This window comes from Leishmania braziliensis (genome assembly GCF_000002845.2).
Source record: "Leishmania braziliensis MHOM/BR/75/M2904 contig, possible fusion of chromosomes 20 and 34".
Taxonomy (NCBI): Eukaryota; Euglenozoa; class Kinetoplastea; order Trypanosomatida; family Trypanosomatidae; genus Leishmania; species Leishmania braziliensis.
Window position 1 is genome coordinate 1,310,025 of NC_017947.1, and position 21,591 is coordinate 1,331,615.

General features: G+C 57.2%; 7 protein-coding genes across 7 annotated transcripts; all 7 read left to right on the plus strand.

Moving 5' to 3' along the window:
• Positions 1-87: 87 nt before the first annotated feature.
• Positions 88-4,218, plus strand: LBRM_20_3280 (conserved hypothetical protein; the record flags this gene model as incomplete). The annotated part of the gene is made up of 1 exon (XM_001564558.1): positions 88-4,218. One exon carries the CDS (start codon positions 88-90, stop codon positions 4,216-4,218), a length of 4,131 nt encoding a protein of 1,376 aa, XP_001564608.1.
• Positions 4,219-4,930: 712 nt separating this feature from the next.
• LBRM_20_3290 (conserved hypothetical protein) lies at positions 4,931-6,310 on the plus strand (the record flags this gene model as incomplete). The annotated part of the gene is made up of 1 exon (XM_001564559.1): positions 4,931-6,310. One exon carries the CDS (start codon positions 4,931-4,933, stop codon positions 6,308-6,310), a length of 1,380 nt encoding a protein of 459 aa, XP_001564609.1.
• A 1,760-nt stretch (positions 6,311-8,070) lies between these two features.
• LBRM_20_3300 (conserved hypothetical protein) lies at positions 8,071-8,622 on the plus strand (the record flags this gene model as incomplete). Its single annotated transcript, XM_001564560.1, has 1 exon — positions 8,071-8,622. One exon carries the CDS (start codon positions 8,071-8,073, stop codon positions 8,620-8,622), a length of 552 nt encoding a protein of 183 aa, XP_001564610.1.
• Positions 8,623-9,586: 964 nt separating this feature from the next.
• On the plus strand, positions 9,587-10,492 carry LBRM_20_3310 (conserved hypothetical protein; the record flags this gene model as incomplete). The annotated part of the gene is made up of 1 exon (XM_001564561.1): positions 9,587-10,492. One exon carries the CDS (start codon positions 9,587-9,589, stop codon positions 10,490-10,492), a length of 906 nt encoding a protein of 301 aa, XP_001564611.1.
• A 1,928-nt stretch (positions 10,493-12,420) lies between these two features.
• On the plus strand, positions 12,421-13,371 carry LBRM_20_3320 (conserved hypothetical protein; the record flags this gene model as incomplete). The annotated part of the gene is made up of 1 exon (XM_001564562.2): positions 12,421-13,371. One exon carries the CDS (start codon positions 12,421-12,423, stop codon positions 13,369-13,371), a length of 951 nt encoding a protein of 316 aa, XP_001564612.2.
• Positions 13,372-14,282: 911 nt separating this feature from the next.
• Positions 14,283-15,749, plus strand: LBRM_20_3330 (serine palmitoyltransferase-like protein; the record flags this gene model as incomplete). Its single annotated transcript, XM_001564563.2, has 1 exon — positions 14,283-15,749. One exon carries the CDS (start codon positions 14,283-14,285, stop codon positions 15,747-15,749), a length of 1,467 nt encoding a protein of 488 aa, XP_001564613.2.
• Positions 15,750-18,570: 2,821 nt separating this feature from the next.
• On the plus strand, positions 18,571-20,073 carry LBRM_20_3340 (hypothetical protein; the record flags this gene model as incomplete). The annotated part of the gene is made up of 1 exon (XM_001564564.1): positions 18,571-20,073. One exon carries the CDS (start codon positions 18,571-18,573, stop codon positions 20,071-20,073), a length of 1,503 nt encoding a protein of 500 aa, XP_001564614.1.
• Positions 20,074-21,591: the final 1,518 nt, after the last annotated feature.

The window sequence follows — 21,591 nt, forward strand, 5'->3', positions numbered from 1 at the left end:
TAATACCTATCGGCTTTGCGCAGTTTTTGTTGCTTCCCAAACAGTGGCTCAACTCCCTCAAGAGCAGTCTCAACCAACGGCCTCTTAATGCGCGGTACACGCCTATGGTGGCTGCGGGTGTCTCTTGTGATTCGTGATGGCGCTCACACCACACGAATTGAGACCCTGGTCCGTCGCTGGGCGGACCTGGATGCAGCGCGTCCAGCCACTCTCACAGGCCTAGCTACGGAGCTATTGAGGGAGACGATAGCGTCTCTGCAAGCGCCTGCGCCAGCGCTGACCTCGTCGAGCGTCTCGTTACCCAACTTGGCGTTATCATCATTATCCAGTCCACCGCTTCTTCTCACTTCACGGGAGAGCGCACAGCGCATTTGGCGGTCACTTCGGCGGCAGCGGGTACAGTGGCAGGATGCTATGGAGCTGCTGCCGTGGCAGCTACTGGCAATGACGCCGGCACAACGGCAATTTCTGAGTCCACATGTTTCACAGACGCCTAGGAGGGTCATCAATCTTACTTTAGCTGCGTTGGACATGCACGAGGACGCAGCGCTGGTGCAGCAGTACCAGTCTCTGAAGCGCACCACCTACATGGTGGAATATGCGCGTCTTGTCTCGGCGGCTCTGCGAGAGCGACCTTCACTGCCAAGCGGGTTACTGCCAGTCCCTTACGGTGTGATGCTGCATGGTTACACGCTTGGCCGCCGCTCTCCACAAGACGCGAGGATGGCACTGGCGATAAGCAAGCACATGACGCTTCTGGGTCGGGCGGCACTGACGCGTGAGGCGGAGGAGTGCCTAGTGCTCAGTCACGCGCGCCTTGAAGGTTTCACAGGCCAGTGGCAGTCTGCGTTGGGCATTGTGCGACACAGTCGCGCGGTGCGCCTCTCCGCGCGCGAAGGCGTGGTGCGTTACGTCCGGTCACTGATGACGCGACAGACTGATGCTCGACACACTACCGCTGCGCCGCTTGCACAATCGCTTAGTTCCTTGGTTTCCAAACACTGCAATGCTCCGGCTGGCTCTTGGGACAACAGGACCGCGCCAGCAGGGCTTGCCGCCAAAGTTCCGCTGCGCCACGAAGACGCCTCCACTGACTGGGTGAACGCTCTTCGCGCGTTTCTCGCAAAAGAACCGCAGGCGCAGACTTACCCCAGCGCTCTTCACCTGCTCGAGAGTCTACCGCCGGAAGTGAGGGGTGACCGCGCGTACCTCTTGTTGGCCTCGACAGTGCTGCACTGCAGTGCGCGACGCATGTACGCAGGGACCTTGACTCGACGAGTCGTAAGCTGCATCACCAGCGCAGATTGGACCATGGCGCTAGTGTTGGCATGTGCGGCGCAGTGCTATGACGTGGCCGCGCCGCTCATTCCTCTTGTAACGAAGAGCTGCAGCCGTGGCGCGGCCGGTGTACGCGACATCCCGCCGGAACTGCGTGCATACGTGATGACAATGGAGGGCTTAGAACAGGAAGAAAGACTGGCCGCGTCGGCCTCCGCGTTTCTATCTGACACGGCAGCCGCAACTCTCACGTATCCTGAGGCACTCGCACACGCACTAACGGCCACGTCGCCCGCCACATGGCGGACTCTTCTGCTCTTCTGCCCCCACGCCGGTCCTCCGTCGCGTCTGCGCTACTTCCTACTCGCTGCGTGCGACGAGAGCAGCGGCGACGCCACCGTCTTCAAGCGCACCAGCGAGAACTCATACACAAGGTGCCACATCGAGTGTTGCACGTTCCAATCATGTGCGGCCTCGCGACTTGTCTGCGCGGCAGCAGAGCTGCGTAATCAGCAGTACTTTTTCAGGGTTATCCCTGCCTCGGTGCGCGCACACCATTTCGAGTATTCGCCGTTGACGAACGCGCCAACACTAGAGCTGAAGTCAGAAGCAGAGCCACGAGCTGTTTCCGCTGTCACCGCCGTTGACAGAACAAACGCTGCTGTGGCCCTTTCCAATTCGGTAACCGGGGCGCCGGTGGAGCCGACATTGCAGGTGCAGTCTACAATGCTGGCAAGGGTACGGCTGCAAGCCTGGGGGAATCAAACGGCAATGACGGCAGAAAAGTGCACACAGCTTCTGGCGGACGTGTCGCTCTACCTCAGAGCAACCCACATGGTTGAGGGTGTCGCCCTATCCGCCCGCCAAAAACCTCGTCTCACCGAGGAGGTCTTTCTCAAGTCGATTGCCGCCCTCGCTGCGAGTGGAGTGGTGCAACTTCCGTCCACAGAGCGCTTTCACTGGCCACTCGCAGTGTTCCAGGCAGCAAGGCTGCTGCGTGTCCCAGTGGATGCCTCTCTCATGGTCGCCGCGACACGCACGATTCCATCGATGTTTGTAGATCGCGCCAGACTGGCTCTGCCCTCCATCCTCGGTGCCCACACGCTGCTAGGTGACTGGAGAGCTGGGTTGCAGCTCTGCACGCGACTGCTGCGCAAAAAGCGGGATGGCGAGCTTGAGATCGATGCAGACCCACTCCACGCAGGGAAGCCTCAAACGCACAGGTTCACAGCACCACCACCGACACTTCTAGAGGCGATGGCCCAGGTTGGCTACGCTTCCCCCCCAGCGGTAGCGGTACGCCACTGGAAAACGCTGGAGGCTGCCAGCTCCTCCACTCTCACCTTGCCGCAGAACGAGGGGCCCTGCCCACTTTCCCTTTTGCTGTTGGAATTGCAGCAGTTCCAAGATGCACGGCAGCTCTGTGAAGAGGTACGCCACGTGAGCGAGCGACAACTCCAGGGAAGCACTCAGCGAAAGCTCAATTGCCTGTCGCGTCGCCGGATGCTGCTGGGGGCCGCTTTTTGTCTACTGAACAGCGAGGCTGCGCTGCGGCGCGTGTTGCGGGCGTCGAGGAAGGAGAAGGCGACCGCGACAGACGTGGACGCGCATGGTCTCCAGCGCCTGTTGCGCGTTCTGAATTCCACGGATGTAGTGCAGGTTCTCGCCGCAGAGGCGCGCGAGGGGCGGTGCGCGCAGGAGCACTGGCTTTGTGAGAAAATGAGCCGCGCTGACGTCGCTGCCGACGGCGTCGGCTACCTCGCGCGGCTTCGACCGTTTTCCACGACTCTCTCTGCGCTTCTGTTCTTCCGGCAGGCTGCTGCGGCCCACAACGCGGTTGGGTGCCTCAAGGGACTGGTGCGGCTGGCGGAGCGGGCGAGCGAATGCCCTTATACAGATGTGCTGCTGCTGTCGCTGCTGCGCCTGTTGCGCCTTTTTCTCTCTCACGATGGGCTGCTCTCAGCGAGCGTGGTGACCTGTGAGTTGACGGAAGGCAAGACACCTGTTGCACTGCCGCATCCCACTGCTTTGGCGCTGGCTCGCAAGCTCTTCAACAGGATGCAGGAGGTACAGCGACTGAGTCTGCCTCTTAAGGATGCCCGCCGCGTACTTCGCCAAGCAAGCGTCACCCATCTCCCTGTGGTTCATACTGTTGCTGAGGGTACTGGTGTTGCCAGTACAGCCAAGTCTCCTGTAGCTCCGTGCGCCGTGTGGGTGGTGCTTGGGGTTCTGCACTCGACTGTAAGCAACGTCCTTCAAGTGCCCGTGCCGGCATCCTTCACGTCTCACCTGCTTTCCCGTGTTGTGGAGATGAACGGGTCGTCGGATTGGTGGGCTGCCTTGCACTTCTTCAAGAATCTTCGCCATCCGACTCTGCAGGAACGCGCGTTGCTTGTACGCGCTTTCCGTCACTGTGGCGGCGCTGCAACGCCGATTCTCCTCGCTCACCGCCGCTTTCTACGCGACTGCCCTGAGCAAGTAGTTGTATGGGCCGATGAGGCGAGCGGACCGTCGAAGTGGCTGCAATCTCTGGCTCTTCTTGAGCATGCGCAGAATTTGGAGCGGCGCTCGACAGCAGCGGTGGCGGAGACGGAGCCGGACACAGGTAGCTCTACTGAACCTGCGCCGGCGCCGGCATTGCTACTCTCCGCGGCGGTGGTGAGCATCATTCATAGCTGGAATGCTGACGAGCGACTGCGGTGCGGCGAGCTTCTCCGGCGGCAGGGTTTTATCGAAACGGAGCCCACGAAGAACGGCAAGTCGCTTGATGACGCGCGTGTGAAGAAGATGGCGGATACTCGGGCTCAGCGGCAGACAGAGGCGATTCTGAAGCTTCTGAGGGAAAAACCCTCTGTCGCAGTGCCTTTCAGCAATGCCTCGCCACCGGTGTTTAATGCTGCTTATCCCGGTAGGAGTGCTGGGCATCAGAATCGTCAATGACTCTGGGGAACTTTCCGCTCCTTACATGCGTATGTTGTTTCGACGCTGCTTCAGCGCGACCACCGCGCACAGCTTGAGCTTCACGGTGGCTTTTACCTTCAGCCCCCCCCCCCCTTTTTGATTATCTCGTCCACCGCGGAGGCAGCCCGCGTAGTCGACATCTCGCCCCCTTCCTCAGTAGTGTTTTGCCACGGTGCCATTTCTGTGGGACGACTGCGTCCCTCTCTCTCTCTCTAGTCCACTAGATGGAGTAAACAACAACCTCATAACCTTTTTCCCGCAACGTGATGAAGCACGAATCAGTGAAGTCGACGTTTCTGCCTGAATGACTGCTGCCTTTGCAGTTCACCGGCCAACACACGAGCAGCACGAGCAAAATGTACTTCCTCACGAAGAGTATGTGTGGCATCATTTGGCGGTGTTACTGGACACGCGCGGCGGTTTGGTTTGGCTTTGCTTTTTTTTCCCCCTCTCTCTCCACCGCACGCACTTCCTTTCCGCGCTCTCTCTACCTCTGATGTTTGGCGACATTCCGATGACCTTCGCGCCTCCATACCGCGAGAGAGCGATACGCGGTTGTTTGGAACGGTCAAACACTCACCTTCTGAGTCAGTCTCTCCGTCAGGAGACATACATGCACACGCACACGGCGTATCAGCTTTGCACCCTCTTCCTAGGAGGTCTTCGGGTTAGTCACAGCGCTGCACCAGCGATGGATGCCTCTTTCATTCTCTTTCTCGGCGCTGGAAAGTGCAATGTGGTGGTCGACCTGCCTCTGCGTTTTGTGTCTAGCGCCTTGAGCTCATCGTCATCGCGCCTTACTGGTGCCGCCACGCAGCGCGCCGCCCTGCGCATTCGCAACGCGGGACTACAGGAGTGCCCTGAGTGCTACCGCGCGCTGGAGGCGTACGCTGGTGGGCGGAAGGTCGTACCACTCTCCGCAGATCTCTATGCAGCCATTGCAAGCGTCGTGCCGGCGAAGTTTCACACCCTGATGAAAGGCGCATCGGAGGCGACATTAGTGCCCAACTTTACCAACGATCCCGCACAGCTGCTCCGGATAGGCGTGACTGCGCCCGAGGAGGCCGGTCGGGTTGCCGACTACACGGTGGAAGTAAAGCCGAAGAGCGCGTGGCAGCCACCACACATTGTAGGTATCGTGGTGGATGGCGCAGCCCACTGGATCGAGGAGACGAAGCACCGCCACTGCCGCTACGCCCAGATGCTGTGTTACAAGAGGATACGAGATAGTGCGGAGGAGGCACCGGCGTCGGTGGCTGCGGCAGGACTGCACGGCAGTGCGAGCAGCGCCAAGGGGGGCAGTGCCCCCTACTGCCCGAATTACTTGTTTCGTCCCAACCTCTCGTCGCGCGATGGGCTGCAGCGACTCATGCACAGCCCACAGAACAACCTGAGGGTGATCAGCTACCACGCATCCCGCAAGGTCAACCACCCAGGCAACCCAGAAACACTGACGGTCGAGGAACTGAACGGCATCGCGGACGCCATCGATGCCTCAGGGGTGCTAGTTCCCTTAGCCCACCTACAGCTTTACGGCTGCGCCCCTGCCAACGCAGATGCGTTGCCGGAAGAGATTCAGTCGCGCTCGGTGCCAGTCCTGGACGCACAGCTGCTCCACCACTGGTCTGTTGCACAAAACAAAAAGGATGTTCAATGGATTGTCGTGGATGTAGACTCGGAAACCCTCTGTAGCTGCACCTCGTTTACTGATGAGGAGGCTTACAAGGGACTGAGTTGTGCAAACCCTCGGTATGTGGTGCCATCTTTGGACTACGCAGCATGCCTCGACCGCTTTTACGTCTCCACAACAGCCAAAGACGTGTCTCTGATGATTGCGGTCTCGTGTCGAAGGAGCGAATCGGAGGAATCTGTTAGCGACTACTCGGTTCTGACCGATGTTCCCCCAGAGGTGGGTGGTGGCTGCTTTGTTCGCCACAGCCACGACGTTTACCGTGTCGGCGTGGTGGACCTGGACGTCAAAACGCACAAGGCGCTGGAGCACTACCACACGCACGACAAGAACATCACCAACGCCTTCATGCGCCACAACAACAACAAGAGGGGTGCGTGATGGGCGAAGAAGACGCTGGTGGTGGGCGGTTGAGCAGGCAGGCGATTCGGCCCGCGTACATGCGAGCTAGTGTCTTTGTGAAGAGTAAGTTTTGGTCGACCACTCAAAGGTACCTTCTCTGTGTTGCTTCCTATGAATAGTGCTACGTTGCGACTCACTCAGCAGCCCCGCACCGTCACCCTCCACGTGTTCACGCAGACGACGACACATGCGCGTGCTGAGTCTTTTTCGTATTTTTGATTTTCACTCGTGTAAATATTCTTCTTTCGTTTAGTGTAGCTGCTGGGCTCCTACTGCCATACGTTTTTCTCTTTCTTCTCAGTCCATCGTGCGGTTGGTTTATTCCCCCCTCCTCCTCCTCTCCCCCAAGCTGTCTTTCTCCCTTTACCTCACTCTCCCAGAAGGGTGGTTCTACCTTCAAGGACGTGCACGTATTGGGCGCCTCCACAGCACCGCGCCACACACTTTCTCCATTCACGTTCCTCGTTTACTCACTCTTTTAGGTTTCTCCTTGTTTCTCTTTTTTCCCTTTACTCGGCGCCTCTTTTTCGCGCATTCCCTTCCCCTTTCTCTTTCTCTTGACTTCACGGGTTGCAGTACGCTTCTTGGCAACGAACTCGTAAGCCGTTGCACGCACGTACTTCTTTCCCCCTCTTTCTCTCTCTCTGTCCTTTCCCCTTCCTCCGTGTGTATCGATGTGCACCGGTTTCTCTCCTTCACGTACGAGGCGAGAGGCGGGGGGGGGGGCGCGTGCTGTTGTGAAGGACGGAAAAGATACCCTATCACATCTTGCACCGATACGCATTTCCGTCGCCCCACAAACAAGCAGTGTGGAGCCTGTACGGTTGCAGAGGAGGTGCTCGCTTTGCTTTGTTCTTGTCCACCTCACTACTCCGAACTCAGAGGAGGTGATGCGAGCCGTATGAGGGGGCGGAGGCGAATGAAAAGGTGCCTCGATATGATCTCAGCGAACGGGGATTACTCACGCGGCACGCGATTCCCTTTTGGTGGTGCCCTGACAATCGCGTGTCATCGCCCCTGACAGAACGGGGGGGGGGAATATCCAACGAGGAAGCAAGAAGGAAAAGACAAAGGTAACGGATCAAAAAGGGGTTAATTTTTACCATCTCACCCCCAGGAATCAGCTGTCACCACTCGTGCGCCCGTCTCCCCCTCAGCGGATGTGTGAGTCAGATGGAGGTGTTGCACTCCTCTGCACCCACCCCCCTTTCCTCTTCATCAGGTTGACAGCCATAAAGAGGCCTGTGCGCGCGTTCTTCTGCGTTAGCGCACCGCAGCGCTACTGACCTTCACAGCTATGCACTTCCTCGCCTTCTCTCGTGCTCGTTGGTATGAACTCGCCCACTCTCCACGTGGCCCTTTTGTGCTTCCATCCCCGCCCCCGTGCATACGGCCGTTGACTGTGTCATTGAGACGCGTTGTAAAACCCGTGTAATGTGCGGCACTGGTGAGACTCATTGAATGCATCGCAAGGGCCAGGTGTCGTCTCCTCTCCCTCTGTGCTCCTCTCGAGGTCTATCTGGTGTAGAGGAGTTTGAAGCTATCCGTCAAGTCCTCCACTCCGCACCACATTTTCTCACGTTTTGTTAGGACTGAAGCGCACTGCTCAGCATTCAGCCCATTCAGCAAGTCCACTGACGGAGGGGCTGAGGTCACTTTCCCGGCTGCGTGTGAAATGGGTCTCTCCTGAGAGGCGAACGTGCGCGTGTAACCCTTTCCACTTTCTTCTACTTGCCGTCATGGCTCAAGACGCTGAAGCATACGACATGGTGGCACCGGGCTGCATATACCTTACCGCTGAGCAAGAGGAACGCCTCGTGGATCGCCTCTACACGCAGTCCCTATTGCACAAGGAGGACACCCTGATGAAGTTAGATGCGCGCTACTACCCTGTGGCCGCCTCGCAGACCATCTCGCAGGAGACACTGCAGAAGAGTGTTCAGCGCCAGGTCGATACCGAGATGGAACGGCGGCAGAGACTGCGGCAGGAGATGGACGCCATGGCGGCTGCTGAGGCGATGGGCTATGCAAACGGCAAAGTTGCGACTGCTGCCAGGAAGACCCTGACTGCGGAGGAGACGGACGCCAGTGTGCGGCGGCTCTACGACGAAACACTCGTGCGCAAGAAGGCAAAGATGATGGAGAGCGAGCGCCTCTACGCGTTTCATCCAGAGGACATCAAGTCGGCCAAGATATCCAAGAAGGCGCTGCAAGCGTCAGTCAATCGCATGAGCAAGCCTAAAAAGACAGAGTTCACAATTGCGGAGGTGAACGAGATCTACGGTCTGTGAGCTGTGTCTGCCCTTTATAGTGTCCCTTTCACGTGTAGCATCTGTGTCGGAGATAACGTTTGTGTGTCGCAGGAAATGGTCGATCAGACTCACACCCGGCGTTATCAGCTTGCTCTTTGTTTGTCTTCTTTTGTGGGACGTGTCTCTCAGCTGTGAGCGTGGGCGGTGTAAGGGTGGGCGAGACGACGTAATCGCGCAAGACGACATGGCGCTCACGCTTTCTCCCTCTGTTTCTTCACCGCGCTTTTCCTGCCCTCGCACAAGCGTGGAATGTACAATACTTTGTCCTCTTGTGCCTCAGCATGTCATGTTCTCTGCTGCCTGGCAGCACCGCTGTTTTCCCGACCCTTCGGCCATCTCTTTATTTTATGCTGTTTGGATCCCCTCGGCTTTTCTGTCGTGAGTCGGAGGTGTAGTGGGCGCGCTTCACCTCTACCCCATCGCGTGCTTTGTTGTACTGGGGCTCGTCTTCTTTTTTTCCCTTGCGTGGGTGAGGCAGCATACCGACACGAGCTGTGCAATTGTAGGAGCTGATGTTGCGCGGGAGACCGTGTGTTCCGTTCAACTACTTCCCCCCACCTCCGCTTTGCGGCGGCCTCTTTTCCTTCGGGATGCATCGGTTGGTTTCACTGGCGCGCTCTCTTTTCCAAAGAGCCAAGGCGTGCCGACGCTTCCGGCGCCGCCGAGACTGACATTCGCTGCGTGTCGCCGATCTGCCTGTGCCTCAAGGAGCACAACGCCATTTTCTGTCGCTTCATCTCGTCGCTATTCCGCATCTTCTTCTCATCTTCTCGATATATATATTCCTTTATTGGCTGCGTCATGGCGGACGCCTAACATGAGCGTGTAGATACTGGTGCCTGCTTGTGAGGTGCCGTCTCTCTCCCTCGCTTTCTCTCGGCGGAAGCAGCTACATGTATGTGCGAGTGTATCTGTCTGTGGACTGTCTCTCTCTCTCGTTGTGATGTCGGATGCGAGAAGGGCTACGGGTACCGCCCCTGGAGCAAAGTACAACGCTTACGCTGAGGCGGCAGATCCACATCGCTACCGTATCGCTGACGCTCTGCTCTTTACATGCGCGGAGCACGGTGAGGCGTGTGTCTTGTGCATTACCGCCGGCAAGAATGGCCGCAACGGACGCACGGCAGCTGTTGGCGCCACGCTCTTCTGGTTGACTTGCCCGAATCTGAACGCCATCATCTCGAGGTTCGAGGGTCACCGATGTATCCAAGTGGTGGCAGAGGCGCTATCCCGGCAGACGTGTCTCTGTGACTGGCATGTGCTGTCGCACAACGTGTACGCGAGTCGCGCCAAGGAACTCCTTTCGCCAGCGCAGTGGTCTTTCTTCCACACGCACTTTCTCTCTGAGGAGGAGTCTTCCCTGCACAAGTACGGCAATGCCGCGGTGAGCCATGCAGCAGACATGAAGTGCCTGCACGCTCTCGTCGCCCAGACCCTGGCTGGTGTCCCAAACCCGGTTGGCTCGATCGTAGTGAACTACGTTCTCTTGTTGCACCAGCTCGTCAGCAAGACGGCCGACCTGGAAGAAATAGAGGGGCAGGGTCTCGAAGAGAAGCTCACTATACGGGCAACGCTGGACAGCACAGTTTTCTTCGCGAGCTTTATAACGGCATTTGTGAGGGCGGCGTCGGAGCGGCATCGCGAGGACTGGCAGGGGCTCCACGACGTATACTTCGAAGTCCCGCTCCCTGACGGCAACGAGTGGTGCAAGGGGACCGTTCAGTACATGTGGCGGAACGACTCTCAGCTAGCGACGCTCTACCCCGATCTATGCGCGTGTGCCCGGACAGTGCTCCACGCGTTGGAGGGCAGGCCGCGGCGCCGACACAAGAAGCATCGTGTCAACTGAGACATCTTCGGCTGCTCTAGAGATGCATGAGGAACCCTGCCAGCGAACATACGCCATTATGCTCTGCGGAGCTCGGTCTCGAACTCGACATGCCCTTTTTGCTCTTGTGCGTTAGCGTACACCTGTCCACCGACCTCTGTTCAATCTTGTCTTTGCCGCTGCGGACGCATCTACTTCAGAAACAACGACATTCTGCCTTCTGGAGTTGCAGAAGTCTCTCTTTTGCTCTGAACAGTTGGCTCGAAAAGTCTCTCTCTCTGTGCAATGGATAGAGGAAACGCGCCCAGTACCAACGCAGGCAGCTTCACAAGACAAGGCTCACCACGCTTCTGCGCGCTCTCTCCTACGCACGAACTCGTGTTGCTCGCTTGAACTCAATGAATCCCCGCGCGTACGTGTACCTTAAGCACTTCTCTTTTCAGCGTGTGAGCTCTCTCCCCCGTAGCAGAAGCTTAACGCCACTCTACTCGACGGCCTCTCACGGGGCGATCGCGTGTGGGGTGCGAAGCAGCTGCGGACACGCGCTACAGCAGTGCGCCTACCCAGGCATCGGAGCATGGCCCCTGCTTCTAACTCTGCACACCTTACCCGCCTCGCAGGTCGCCTCACGGCCACTCCCGCTATGCCGGTCGCCGCCTGGTGCATCCCTCTCGGGGTGACACAGTCAGTCTCCCCACGTCAGTACGCAGCGAGGGTCAAGTGGGGCACACTCGAGCCATGCTGCCGCTCTGCTCATCGTATGGGTGAGTCAAACGTGCTCACTTGCGTAGGCCACTCCGACGCAGCACCATCCAGGACCTGCCCGCTGGCACCAGCAGCGCTGCATCTCTCTGACCTTCTCTGTGGTGTAGATGCTTGGCCCTGTCGCCGCCAGAGGTGGTTTGGGATGGGAGGGGAGTGGAGGGCACCCCCTGTTCTCTCTTCACAGAGTGAGGTTACTGGACCCTGAAATACCACACACGGAAGTGACCGTTGTCATCGAAGTGTGTATACCACGTTTAAACAGTATGCAGCAGCGATCGTGAAAGAAGACATTCTGCTCATAGCCTTGGTGCTGCGATGCTCTGCTTTGCGCGACCATGTTCTCTCAAATGCGTCTCTCTCTGCTCTATAAAGTTGTCCCTATCGTTTCCCTAGCCGGTGAAACACCGCAGGCGCGCAGCTTGAAGACGCCCCTGACGTTGCATTTGGGATGGCAGGTCAGTTCAGCTGGCTACCACGTACTGAAGATAGGGCTGCGCGCCCATGACGTAGCCACGTTTGCGCTTTCCACCACATGTGCACTTCTCTTCGTGTGTTAGTGTTGATTTGGCGCACATTCCCCGCAGCCCTTTGGCGAGCCCTCGTGTTTGTATTTCTCCCTCGGCTATCGTTCAGGTTTCTCCTTGACCCCCACTCTGATGCACAGACGATGCTCACGCGTCCCCTCTTTTCACCTTCTGCTCTTCTCTACTCTTCTCTCTTTTTCGGCGCGCCCTCTCTTTCCTCGATATGCTGATGTACTCACAGGGACGAGCCTGACGGCGCTGCGACTCGCAGCGCGAGATTGCCCACCGTTGTCGGTTTCATGAGGCGTCGAAGCTACCGAAATTGTAAGCAGTAACTTCAAACGCAAAACTTAGAGAAGGGGGTGAGGCATTCCTTAAAGCACCGAAACGCCCGTCAGTTGCCGAGTTAGGTTCCTACTCTGGCACAATTGCCACTCTCAGCTCTCTAGCCTCCCCTCTCTCGATCCGAAGTGATACATTCCGCTCGTAAGATGCGCTTGTAGTCGCGGTACCTTGGAGTTTCTTTATGCTTCTCGTGATAGGACCATCTGGACGTCTGGCGCAGAGAGTCGAGCGCTTCCTCGCTCTCCTCAGTGTGGTTGCAGTGGCCGATATTCTTCCTGTCGTTGTCCGCTCACGCACCTCTCTGGAACGGCATGGATGCGGCAGCGCAACGGACCCTTTGCTACACAGGGGTCGAGCTCATCGTCGCCCAGGGAGAGTAGCCGCATTGCCTGGTGTTCTGAGTCACTGCTACGACAGCACATGCGCGCACGCACATCAAGCCGTGACACTCTGCTTGCCGACCTTCAACTCATTCGAGCAGCAGCGAACACGGTGGTAGTGTGGCGTTGCTTCCTGCGGTGGGGTCTCTATGCGGTTCGCCGTGCTGCCTTGAGGCGCGTCCAGCACCGTGCTCAGATTGTTTTGTGGCGTCGTGTGGGTGCCAGGTGCTTTGCGTGGTGGCGATTAGTGACGGAGCGGCGGTTGTGCCGCGAGGTACTTTATGCCGAAGCTGCCGCACGAGAAGGTGTGTTGTTGCTGAACGGCGTCTGTCGCACAGCATGGGATAAATGGCGTCAGTGGGCGCGAGCGCATGTACGACAGCGGGGGAGAGCTGTCCATCTGGGACTGGTGAGCCGCCAGCGGCATGCGTACCTTCGATTCCGCGCATGGACGTGTCATCTGCATCAGTGCCGTCAGCTGCGGGCTGTGGAGCAGATTCGATTCGCCGCCGAGCGGTCGCTGGCTCGCTTTACTCTGATCCGTTGGCGCCTGCATACCCTAGAGGGCTACCTCACTTTCCCTCTGCAGGTGCGGACGGCGCAACGAGTGGCGGCAGCGGCATTTCGCGTTTGGCAGCGTCGTGCGCTCATTGGCGCTGGTACGCGATTCATCTGTCACGAGGCCCTTTTTCGTGTAGCGCAGAGCTTTTTTGACCGGTGGAAGCGATGGCTTCGACGGAGGTTACAGTCAATATTGCTACAGGAAGCGAACGAGGCTCGCCTTCTGCTCCACATCTTCTTGCAGTGGGCGTGGATCCATCAGCTCCGCGCGTTGGATTATGAGCAGCAAGTTGCAGAGCGCGATCTGCCACGCCTCTTCTCTTGACCTTCTGATTTATTGTCCTGATATGTACTGAGGGAGCAGGAGCGCCAACGTGAAGGGGCGTTTACTGACTGCGGGCTCGTGTCGCCGTACAGGCACGCCCATACAAACGCAAATGCGAAGGCACACGCCAACTACTCAACTCTCCGCTACAAGAACAAAAGAAAGTCGAAGGGCACACCAACAGCAGCGATAGCTACCAAGGCAACAAGATGATGATTGAAGTGAGCCCACTCATGGCGTCCTTGTGGAGTGGTGTGGAGGGAAGGAGGGAGAGACACATGCGTCCTCTTTTTCCTTCTCGTCGAACGACCTGAAAGCCCACACTGCACGATGCGCTTTTGTCTCCCACTCGGCGCCCACCCCGTCGCCCTCTCTCTCCCCTCCGGACGGTGCCGCAGCGCGCGCATATAAAGAGACATTTTTTTTCTGGTATTTGCGTGTTGTGCGTACGTGCTGCTGCGCCACCGTCACCGATGGCGCCCCATCCTTGGCGAACCGTTCTGTGCTCGACGTATGCTTGAGCAACGTTTCCTCTGATCTGTGGCAGCCGCACCACTCAACTATGTAGTCTCTTTCTTCTCTTCTCCGTCTTGCTCCTCGCTCTCCCCGAGACAATAAAACCAACATAAAAATTGAACTTTGCACGCCAACGAATGCACATGTCCCCCCGTGAACCCTAGTCAAGCAGGAGAACGCGCCTCTTTGGGGGGTTTCTTTTCCACTGTTGCGCTTTCATCTGTTGCACTCCTCTCGTTTTTTCCTTTTCCTGTTCTCCGGTCTTGTTGTTCTTCGCTCTGCGCGCACTCCATCAACTGCCGCCTTTGTATGCCGCACCTCGACACACCTGCTGATCTTTCTTCTCCCCTTGTTCTCCATTGTTTTTCATTGTACAAGGCAAACGACCGGAAAACATGTCGTCTCTATCGAAAATGCTGGCACAGGAGCTGATGGACCATCCGTTGCACATCATGCTAGAGCTTTTCTTTGCCGCCGCGCTTGCGTATCTTCTGCTACAGCGCTGCAGCTGCCGCGAGAGGGAGAAGCCGCCGAATTCGATGAACGTACTTTCCCTTGAGGAGCAGGAGCGTCGTATTGCTGCATTTCAGTCAATTCCGTTCCGTGGTGAGTGCTCGGTGACATCGAACGTGCCCGTGCCGGAGTATCACGGGCTGACCGAGGTGGTGGGACGCAAGGGGTGCCACATCACCATAGTGCGGCCCGACTCGTCCGAGGCGGAGGAGTGTCTAGACCTCGCCACCTACGATTTCCACTCCTTCTCAACGATGCCGGAGATCGTCGAAGTTGCGAGGACGGCTGTGAACGCCTATGGCGTGGGGAGTTGCGGGCCTCGCAGCTTCTACGGTACTATCAAGCCGCATCTTTTGGTGGAGAAGGACCTGGCCACGTTCCTTGAGACAGACGACACGATTGTATACAGTTTCGCATATACCACCGTTGCCACCCTCATCTCCTGCTTCTCTGGTCGTGGTGACTACCTTGTGTACGACGACGGCGTCAGCTCCTCCGTGATGGAGGGCTGCATGCTGTCCCGCTCTGACATTCGCTCATACAAGCACTGTAACATGAAGAGCCTGGAGGAGAAGCTCAAGGAGGTGGTGGCAAAGGACGAGTACCACAAGCCGCACCGCCGCTTCGTCGTAACGGAGGGCGTCTTTTCAGGTACGGGCGAGATCTGCCCGCTGCCAAATATCTTGGAGCTGTGCCATGAGTATAAATTCCGTCTCGTGCTGGAGGACAGCTACGGCTTTGGCGCACTGGGCAAGTCGGGGCGCGGTACCCCGGAGCATTTCAGCATCCCAACGATGGATGTGGATGTGTACATTGGCAGCCTGAGCACGTCCATGGGTGCTGTCGGTGGCTTCTGCGCTGGCGCGTCGAATATGATCGACCATCAGCGCCTCGGTGCGACGGCATACGTTTTCTCGGCGTCGCTGCCCCCCTACATTACGGCCTCCGTCTCACAGTCGCTCGAAGTGCTGACGCGTGATGCCACATTTGTGGCCAAGCTGCAGAAGCACACGAGGCGCATGCGCAACCACCTTCGTGAGGCGAGGTTCAACGCTGAGAAGATCAAGCTGGTGGACAGCATTGACGACGTGTCCCCGGTGATTCTTCTTGCGGTGCAGCGGGCATACGTCAAAAGTGAGGGACTGAAGAAGGTGGAGAGCCGCCTCCAGCGCGTCATCAATGCCCTGCAGAAGAAGAAAGTGGCGGTCGTGCGAAACGTCTTCACAACAGATGAACCGGTGAACGCCGTCTCGGGGCTGCGTATTGTGCCCAAGAGTCTGGCGACGGAGGCCGAGGTGACAACGGCACTCGAGGCCATCGAGGCTGCCGTGAAGGCCGAGTTTGCGTAAGAGATGACACAGCTGCGATACCGAAAGTGACGCGCACCGGTGGGATTCATCTGTACTTATGGGTGGAAGGTGTGCACGCTGCTGACCGCTGCTTTCGCTTTGGGGCAGTGTAGGGGAGGGGAGGGAGAGGGGGAGGAACAAGTTGAATGGCGGGTCGTCCTGTTACCTCCCGATGGCCTTGCAGGCATCTCCACCCTACGTGGCGCTCACGATGGAGTCTGGCTTCTCTGCGAAGACGAGCGTCAGACTGCAGCCGTTCCTTTTGGCGCTTCCTCTCAGTCTCTCCAACGCGGTGTACCTCTCCACTGGCCGGTGAATCGGTGGATGTGCGGCAGGGCCCCTTCGTAAGAGAGAAGAACAAATGAGGAATACGTCACACACGCATGGCGTGCGAACGATGGAGGAGTGATGCGGCGCTAGGTGCACTGCGTGCAGCGAGGCACTGCACAGAGGGACACAGCCGCGGGTCAAGAGAAGAGAGGGAGACATGTTGCCGATACGCAAGCTACTCTTCTCCTACTCCCCGGCCTTCTTTGTGCTTCATGCCAGCGACGACCGCGAGGTGCTTCAACAGCCAGCCGTGCATGCGTTCTGTCGGCGTGTAGGCACGCCGTCGATGGCGCAGGTGTGCAACCCCCGCAAAGGGATGAACTCTACAGTTTAACGGCTTTTGTGCTCTCCCTTTTTTTCCCCCATCTCTTGGCCACACCTCACACCAGCCCCTCTCCGTTGTCCCACACACACACACTCTCTCTCTCCCTCTGCGTTCTCTTTACGCTGATGAGGTGCGCCGCCCCTTTCCTCGCGTTCTTCTTCCCACTTAATGGACGTCGTCTTGGCAGAGTTTGGTTCTGCGTTGCCTTGTCCGTACGGCAGCTTTCTGGTGAGGTGTGTGCGTGCGGGAGTGAAAGGCAACAAAAAAAAAAAAACAAGAAAAGAGCAACAGCAATAACATGCCGAGCGGGACGCGCTGCTGCTCAGGCACGTGCACTCGTCTTGCAGCGTTGATACCAGCCAGAATAAGGCGGAGAAGTGTATGTCGTCTTTCCATGGAATGACAAAGCGCGTTACGCTTGTGTGGACATGTACCACCCTCTCGTCTCTCGCACTGTGAGTCGCAGCACTCTTGAACATGTTGGACGAGTAGTGTATTGGCCGATGATTCAGCAAGTGCATGCAAGCTCGACTCCGCACCCTTTCGGTGTCTTTCACATGTCCTTGTGAATCTGTTACTTCCTCCTCGTTGCTATCCTCCTTCTCTTTTGGCTTAAGAATTGTTGGCATCCGTGCTGCCTCCCTTTCTCTCGCGTAGTGGAACGGATTCTTTTGCGGGTTTGAGTAATTTGGGCCTCGCTTCCTTCGACTGACTCTCCGCAAGTGCCACCGGTTCCCCCCCCCCCCCCCGCCCAGCTTGTGAGTAAGAGAGAGGCGCGTGCCGTACCGCTGCACATTTTGCTGCTCTTGCCACACGTGCGCTCTTCTTTTTTTCTTTTTAGGGGGGCCTTTGCTGCAGTTGACTCGTGCTCGCACGCTCTTACAGTCCTCCAAACCACCACGATCACCTATCTCACTCGAACATTCCTGCCTTCCCTCCGTACGCCACCCCCGCTGCGCTCCTCCAGAAGTGTGCGCTTCGTTTTCCCTTTTGCCTTTCTTTTTATTATTCGTTTTCCTTGCTTCTCTCTTTTGTTTTCTCCCCTCCTTTTCTGTTAGCCGTTCCACTGAGTCATCACCCGTGGCATTGCGCAGGCGTACCAACAGACGGCACACACGCGGCGGTGGCACGTGTGCCCTCTCCCTCGTTTTGCTTACCTTCTTTTCGTCCGCTTTTCTGTATTCTTATTCCTCCATTCCTTTTTGCAAGCTCATATATTTGCTCCCCCTCCCTCCCCCATCACCACCACCACCCCCTCACCTACCGTTGCCCAAACGTGCTCCGCTCACTCACTCGTTCGTCATCAAGAGACTACGAGGTGGATGAGTGGTCGTTTGTGTTAGGTCTGCCTGTGTCGTGTCTGCCCCCCCTTTGTGCGTTTGTTTTCCCTCTCCCCGTCCATTCTCGCCTCGTTCATGTTCATTCTTTTTTTTTTTTTGCTTCATCGCGTACTTGATTCATGAGTGGTGGAGCCAAGTCACTGCACGCCGCACCTTCACCTTCACCTTCACCTCCGATCTCTCTCTATTTCATTAGGAACACGCACCCACACGCATAATCTCCTGTGCCTTCTTCTCGTCTGGTACTGTGCTGGCCTTCTTGTTTTATGATGTCTTCCCTTTCTCTTCGACTTCTTTGCTTCTTATTCTGCACCACTCCGCTCCGCCTCATCGTCTCTTAGTCGCTCTGCAAGGAGAGCGCAGGCACATAGACGATTCCACACCCCTACACGCTTCTTTCTAATATTTTATTTTCATCTTCTCTTCCTCATCCCTTGTCCCCTTTTCCCTGTTAATGTGTACCCAACGTTCTTCATCGACTTCGCCCTTTCCCCTCCCACTCTTGTATTCGGAGATTGCCCATGTTTCTGCGCTGTGGACTCCGCATCCCCCTTTCGCCTCCTTTCCATTCGTTGTGCGCCTCTTTCTGCTTTCTCTCTCTTTGTGTGTACAGACTTTACGCCTGCCGTCTCCTTTGCCCCCCCCCCTCCCCTCTCTCGTTTGATCAGCCCCCTCTGGGGCTCTTCCTGTCCGCACCGCCGTGAGATCGGGTGGCTAGTCCACCACGTCGAAGACAACAACAGAGGAGAAAAAAGTGTCACCGCAGTCTCAGTGCAGAGCTCAGGCAGCACAAGATAACAGAGGCGTAGACTCGTGCAGATAAACAATGGCCTTGCCTTCTGTGCTGCACCTAGGCTCGCACGAGCTGAGGCTTCTTCCTGTTAGTTGCAGCGCCGAGGTCTTGCCCGGCACACACCGCTGCAGCGACAGTCTCCTGACAGCGTTCTGCTTTGTGGGGGAGCTTCAGGCAGACGCCGTCGATCTCAGCGGCCAAGTCCGCGAAGCTGCCAGTGACACTAATGGTAGCTGCGCGACCATTCTCTGGTACTACTCCCCGCTCTTCCAATTCGAGCAAAAGAGAATCCGAGTCGAAGAGGGCGTGATCGATGCAGCACTGACGAAGGAAGTGAAGGCGCGCCAGCACGCCGATGTGAAGTCTCCATCACTTCAGCTTGACGGCGCGGAGGCGGTGGAATACCAGGTGTCGTGCCCGATGCGATCGAGTGAGACGTCGAGTGCAGCACTCTCCGTGGCCTCTACCACTGCTCTTCCAGCACTGTATCTTCGTATCGGCATCTCCACGACATTCCGCGAATACAGATTGGTCATAGCTGGGTCACAAAGCGCAGCCCTTGGTACTTCTATAGAGCTGCGCGCGCAGAGCGATGCAGATGTGGTAGGCAACGACGATGGGGCCTTATCAGGGCATGCAGTACACAAGCCACCGGCTCTGCAGCCTTTGATACCAAGGCACCCCACATTGACACCGCTCGACGCGCGACTGAGCGGCAGCGGTGTGCGAGGCATGGTGAGGCTAGCCCACAAACACAGTGCTGCACTGCGCCGAGGTGTTGTTCCCACAAGTGCGTCGATACGACGTGACGCTGCGCGTCTTGAGGATGAGGTGAAGACGCCGCAGCTACCGAACTCCTTCAAAGCAACCCCCAGCACGGCTATCGTTGCCGCATCGCCGCTTCACGCAAGGAGTGAGGGGGCCAGCGAGCCGCACGAAGTGGTGTTTTCCATCCCAATCTCTCTCTCCCGCGAGGATGGTGAGTCTTCCCCGTACCCCCGGAAAGAAGGAAATTTATCACAGTGGGCGTTGTCTGTTGGCCACGATGGAACGTCCGAGATGTGTGCGCGCAAGGACGTCTCGCACGGCAGCCTCACTTTCAACACGGCCGGCGGCTCGAGTGTCTCCTCGGCGTTCCTCTCCAGCACCCTCTTCTTTTCATGTATTCCATCCTCGACGCCGACCAGCGTGCCCAGCATTGCGCGCTCCGCCGAAGCGGACACAGATGACCTCCACTCTTCCTCCACCGAGGCCAGCGGCTCGTCTGGTCGCTTCTTCGACGATACCGACCTGGATTCACGAGAGATCACTCATATCTCGTCTGAGGCCTGCACCCTCCGGCCACAGTGCACGTCTTGCCCAACACCTCCAGCGACCCCGAAGCCGTGTTGCACGCGAGGTCGTCGTCTTCGCATCCTCGGCAGCAACAGCAGTGGCCTACCGCGCTCTACCCACGCTCCACACTCGCCCGCAGTCCAAGGAATTCAGTTAGTGTTAGAGTCAGTCAGTGTAGCCTCACCACTGTCATCGTGGTAGAAGCTGCGGCGAGCCCCAACAGGTGACCCACATGCTCATCGCTGCATGTGTGTGATGCGTTGGTGAAACTGAGTAGAGGGCGCGCACACCGAAGGGCTGCAGTCCTTCATCGTCCATGCCGCTTACACTTGTTCTTTGTTTCTCTACTTTGCACTGTTTTGCCTCTTTGGTTCTTCTTCTTACGTCCCCCTTTTCACACCCTCTCATCGTTGTTGTTATGCACACACACCTGCTGCCGTTTGGGGGGATTTTGCGTTGCTGATATGGACTGGTTTCTTGTGAGTCCATGTATGGATGAATGTGCATATATGCGTGTGTGTGTGTGTGTGTGTGTGTGTCTTCATGTCCGTTCGACCCTGTAGGTCAATGAGGAGGAAGTATCGCTGGGGCAACAGAGGCCAATGGCGGCATCCACGTGCGCCTCTGACGCGTTGGCGCCGGCGTATTCGTGTGGGGTGCTGGAGGAGGAGGAGGGGGGAGGGAGAGAGGAACGGATCGAGCGAGAGACAATAGCGTACACCGTGTCAACTCCCGACGGTTTTCGTATTCCTTATCTTTTCGATATGTCCTACGAAAAGGCCCTCTTTTTTTTCGTTATTGTTCTGCGTAGCACTGCCTCTCTGGGGTTTTCGGTTCAGCTCTGTGGATGTCGTGCGGAGCCACACTGTCCTCCTACGTCTGTCTCGTGGGTCTGTGCGTTGGTCTGGTTTGTGTGGGAGGCGCTTTGGTTTAGTTGTTAACTTTCTTCCTCCTTGATGCCGCTGCTCCGCATATAGTGTTCCCCTTCCTCCTTTTTTTTTTTCGTCGCAGTTCTCTCGTCCGTTTTCTCTAACGAGAGCCTCCATCCTTCTCCTTGCGTGCGTGTGTTCTTCTACGCGCTCTCCCTCTCCCTCTCCCTCTCTCTCTGTGCGCCTGTTCCGAGCTCTCCGCGCGTTCTTCGTTACGTGTCACTTCTTATCACCATGCGCAAGGACGATGAGGCGTTCCTTTGCGCTCTTTTCATGCCCCGTTTCTCTTTCATCCCTTCTCTCTGCTTTCGTGTTTGCCGCCCCCCCCCCCCCCCCCTCTATGGGTTTTATTTTTCACGTGTGGTCTGTGTGGTCGTCGTTGACCGATGTTGTATGGAGGACTTTCAGTGGCATGTATCTCATCGTACCCCCGCGCTTTATTTTTTTTGCCGTATAGCTCGTTTTTCGCAGACATGAATGGTGCTCATGCAAGGCCTTCTCTCACGCCATTTTCTTCACTGCTTTGTTCCTCCTTCTTCCGCTATTCACTGCATTCGTTTTCTCCCATGTAGGTTGCTTGGCCCTGTTGTGTGTGTGTGATGTTGTGTCTTTAATGAAGAGGTGTCTGCCACCGCCTGCAGGCCCTCTCTGCCTGCCGCGTCTGCACGTCTCAGCACGCGCCTGCACGTTTTGGAGCCTCTTGCAGTTTTGCTCCATTTTTATCATGTTTCGTCTTCATTCTGCACCCGTGCTCTTTTCTTCTGTTCAACCTGGCTGCTGCCGGTGTGGC